This window comes from Histoplasma capsulatum, genomic scaffold, assembly GCF_000149585.1.
Source record: "Histoplasma capsulatum NAm1 scaffold_1 genomic scaffold, whole genome shotgun sequence".
NCBI classification, from domain to species: Eukaryota; Fungi; Ascomycota; class Eurotiomycetes; order Onygenales; family Ajellomycetaceae; genus Histoplasma; species Histoplasma mississippiense.
Genome location: NW_001813982.1, coordinates 4529465 through 4533974, shown reverse-complemented (window position 1 = coordinate 4533974; position 4510 = coordinate 4529465). Strand labels below are relative to the sequence as shown.

Sequence of the window (4510 nt, the reverse complement as noted above, 5' to 3'; positions counted from 1 at the left end):
GCGTGCGTATAGCTGGAAAGCCTTCCTCTGCAACATCATCGTGGAAATTCCCTATCAAATCCTCCTCGGAATAGTGTCTGGGTCTCATTCTACTACCCAGTTTTTGGCAAGAACCAGACATCAGAACAGCAAGGCATATTCCTCATCTACTGCGTGCAATTTTTCATCTTCGCGTCGACCTTTGCCCATATGGTAATTGCCGGCCTCCCTGATGCAGAAACCGCCGGACACATGGCAACAACGCTCTTCAGTTTAGCGCTCGTGTTCAATGGCGTTATGCAGCCTCCTAGCGCACTTCCAGGCTTCTGGATCTTCATGTGGCGCGTATCCCCATTGACCTACTCCGTCGGGGGCATGGCCGCCACAGGGCTGCACGGCCGCGTCGTGCACTGTGCGGAAAACGAATTCGCAATCTTCAACCCTCCAAGCGGCTCCACTTGCGGAGAATACCTCGAGAGATATCTTGAGGCGGGCGCACCGGGCCGTCTTGAAAACCCCAGTGCATTAGAGGCATGCAGGTACTGCCCGATCCGAAATGCGGACCAGTTCCTCTCGACTGTTGAGATATTTTGGACACAGCGCTGGCGCAATTTTGGGCTTGGGTGGGCATATATTACCTTTAATGTATTTGCGGCGGTCGTGTTGTATTATCTGCTGCGGGTAAGGAGTTCGAAGGGAAGAACAGGGAGGTGGGCGAGCTTGATGAAGTATTATATGTTGCGGGCTGGACAATGCGTCCGGGCCTTGTTTGCGATGCGATTTGAGAGAACACCTCAGGGGAAGATTCACCTGAATGAGCAACTTATTTGAGGGAGTTCGGGGAAATTGCGGGGTAGAGTGTGAGAGTGAGTGGAAAGACGTTAGGAGGATATTTGGCTGGTGGTTGAACTTCACATCTCCTTGTTTTAGTTTGGTTTTCATTTACTGTTTGCGTTATTCATCATAATATGTGACTCCAAAGAAAAGATCTGTTCTGATTACTTCTTGGATAAACGAGATTTTATTGGTTCGATTCAATTAAGATTTTCATTTTATTTATTTACTTATTTTTATTTTTGCTTCTTTTCTTCCAGCTCATTTTGAACATGTACTCCGTACTGTGAAGCAAATTGAACACTCTTCTGCGGGGATTATACCTAACACGATTCCAGCTTCCAGAAGAATTGGCCTGTCGCATTGTCAATTTCAAACCAGGCCCATTCAATTCTTAACGTGATTTCTTTTTTTCTTTTCTTTTCTTTTCTTTTCTTTTCTTTTCTTTTCTTTTCTTTTCTTTTTCTTTTCTTTTCTTTTCTTTTCTTTTTTTTTTTTTTTTTTTTGGTCATCTTTCTCCGGAATCCAATCGTGCCACTTGGGTAGGAGTCAGTGTTCGTGTTTAATCCTTGCTGGCATTATGGAGCCCTCGTATCCGCCCCCTAGCGCAGACTACGGACTGCCAAATGCTTCAGGTGGAATTTCTTATCAATGAAGCCCTTTTTTTTTTTTTTTTTTTTGGCGCAGCGACTCTGTTAACATGAGGAAAATGTCTCTTGACTTCTGGACAGCCTGTTGGAGCTGGCCTCGATATCTGTGGGTAGGTGTCATAAACGACGCAAAGTCAGGAAGGAAGCTTTGAGAATTACAGCTGCTCGACCATGGTGGATATCTCGGTTGGTGAAGTTTCCGGCTTCATCGCAGCGGGCATCTTTGTCTGTCAGTGCACGTTTGAGGACTTTGTTATTTTATGTTGCCAATCGCAAGTGTGAATCAATGCTGATACAGAACATGCAGTGCAGGTCTTTTTCCCCTTGGCTATACCAGCTATTCTCATTGCCTTCATTTCAGACACCCACACCCTAGTTACATGGTATGGAACCCCAATGATATTTTTCTGAAGGCATGGCAAGACTGATGCTTGTTCAGGTCTGTTCTCGGCCGTTTTCTTCAATCAACACCATGGCCAACGCTTCTCAGTGTAGATACTGTGGCCACCACTGGTGTTAGAAGGCGGGTCAATTTTGTGTCCTGGTTTTTAACCATGGCTATAGCGCTGGTCGCGATCACATCTATTGTCACGCCCTTGGGCCTGTATGAGTCTATCGAGCCGTCGGGTGACAAGGAGAATACCCCATTTCGATATATTAAGGACACCTCAGCGTTTGGATACGGGACACCACCACGCCCTGATGGGTTTTTCTCCAGGTACTGCGGCACGACGTATACATGTCCGGGCTCTACTGTCGAGAGAAAATGTGAGAAAATCGGCCTCTTGGAAAACTGTACGTCGAACATACAAACCGCCCTCCCCGAAAGCTTCATCACTCCTTTTAGAGATGGCGCCACCAAGTTTTCACCGTCTGTGTCAAGCATCTTCGACATCCAGTGGAGAACCTACATAAACAATGCAGATGACCCAAGCAAAGGCATTTTCGTGAAGCCCGCCTATCGTCAGTTGGCTACTCTGTTACTAGAAGATAAAATCTTGCCCGTTGAAGGTCTTGTTGTCGACATGAAGACTGGGGGGCCTAGGTTTCCGGGCCCACACGGTGCCTCAACATCGTTACGAGTTCGGCAGCAGATGGAACGAGGATATCTTGTTCATCGAGCCGGAGACGCAATGCGTGGATTTGAATTTTACACTGGACTTCGTACTGCCTCGCGACATGTCGACTAGCGACCAATATGTGGAGGATCTCAAAATTGTTGACCATGGTGGTTTCTCTGGACTCCGTGATAACGCTGCTCCAAGCCTTGAGCGAATAAGTTCGAACGGGCAGGTCGATCTCAACCTGAAGGATCGGGCAATGAGTGCGGGGTGGTTCAATAATTTCTTGACAATGGTGTTCTACAATGTTATAGACCCCGATATGCGCAACATCAAGCGCCTGGACGTGTCCGAAGGAGACACTTTTCCACTGCCGTCATTTTCTAAAAATACCACATTCCGTGTTGGGTATGACGTTTTGCGCTCGAGTATGGAGTTCGGAGAATATCTTAATCTAACGGGAAAATCGGGCATGAACGGCACTAAATGGAGTGAGAATCCGTTTGATATCAGCATGAGAAACTTTTCTTTTATCAGTAAGTTTCTCCTTTTGGTAACCACCGAATATAGAGTGCTATCTAAAGCTAAGAACCGTTTGCAGCAAATCTTTGTGCGGGTTCTACATTCGACAGCCCGGCAAATATCAACGCCACTCTCGTAGGTTGCAGTCTCCTTTACGGCGCTGCAAACCGAATTGACAAGGGCGGTTCCTCTCTCATCGCAAACCCAGGCTCACGGTGGTCACTACCGGTCTACAGCTGCGCTTCTTCTGTGAAAGCATTAGTCAAAGAAGTCACCTTCCATTTCAACGGCACAACCTTCGAAGCGCTAGAAGTAAACTCCACAAAGCCCAAAATCTATGTAGACCAGGAATCCAAACCCCTTTGGGCTGTGGAGGACCTCAAAGAAATTCCCATTTCAAATGGAAAACCACTCTGGGGGATCCTCGGCCCTTCAAAGTCGACAGGGGATATTAAATTTCCCTCCAATATTTCCACCAAGTCCCACGAACACCTTTTCCTCCCAGGTTACATGGACGATTACACAATCCTCCTAGAAGGCAGCAGAGGCGTATCAGACGCTGCGCAGAACCTTCCCGGCACTGAATTCTACACTCAGGCTATGCTCACCGCGCTCACAATCACTCGGCCCGGCGGGAATCGCGGATATGTGGACTATTCGGGCTTTACAAGCTTAGCTCTATTTGCCAAATGGCAAAACCTGTCTAAAACGCCAGAGGGTGCCGCTAGAATCCTCGATTTGGTGTGGACAGACTCGGCAGCCAACGCGGTCATGGGCACGAAGGGTTGGGGCGTGACCAGTTTCTCTGCAACAGCATATCAGCAACGGCAGAGGGGAAAGCCGCAAGATGCGAATGTTAGATATAAAAAGCGTGAGACGGCCATAACAGACCCAGCGGAACAAATAGTGCCCGTTATGCCTTTTAAGAAATACATCCGTTATAAAATCCCTTTCGCGGTGCCCGCATTTATTATACTGACCGTCACCCTCGCGACGATCATTGCACTTACAGTTCTGTGTGCTATGGGCCGGACAGGGTCAAAGCGGATGCGAACATTTCTAGAAGCCTCTTCGACTGGCAGGATTGTCGGGACTCTTGTGGCGGTGGAGGGCGAAGAAAATATAGCCATGGGAACAAAGGAGTGGGTTAAGAGTGTAGGCAGGAAAGTTGTAAAAATTACAAAGAAGGGCATTAGTTTGGAGGGAGAGGGGCAGAAGGAAAGCGATGATGAGGCAATTGTTGAAGATGAGCCAATCGTTGGTGATGAGGCAACTGCTCAAAATGATGAGCTCGAGGATGCAGAAGACGATGAGCGGACGCAGATGGTGGGACAAAGTTCTTAGCAGGTTCCATGGTTTCACCTGGAAACGAGCTTGATAAGTGAAGCTCATGGTTGCTTTTTCGTGATTGCCATATGTTGATGGTAACTATATGATTTGTTCAGGCCTAGAAATTTACAAATT

The 4510-nt window shown here is 47.4% G+C and overlaps 1 protein-coding gene across 1 annotated transcript; it reads left to right on the top strand.

The window, feature by feature from the left end:
• Nucleotides 1–354: 354 nt before the first annotated feature.
• On the top strand, nt 355–4390 carry HCAG_01285 (hypothetical protein; the record flags this gene model as incomplete). Its single annotated transcript, XM_001544188.1, has 6 exons — nt 355–660; nt 1074–1094; nt 1545–1573; nt 1903–2426; nt 2509–3060; nt 3126–4390. 6 exons carry the CDS (start codon nt 355–357, stop codon nt 4388–4390), a joined length of 2697 nt encoding a protein of 898 aa, XP_001544238.1.
• Nucleotides 4391–4510: the final 120 nt, after the last annotated feature.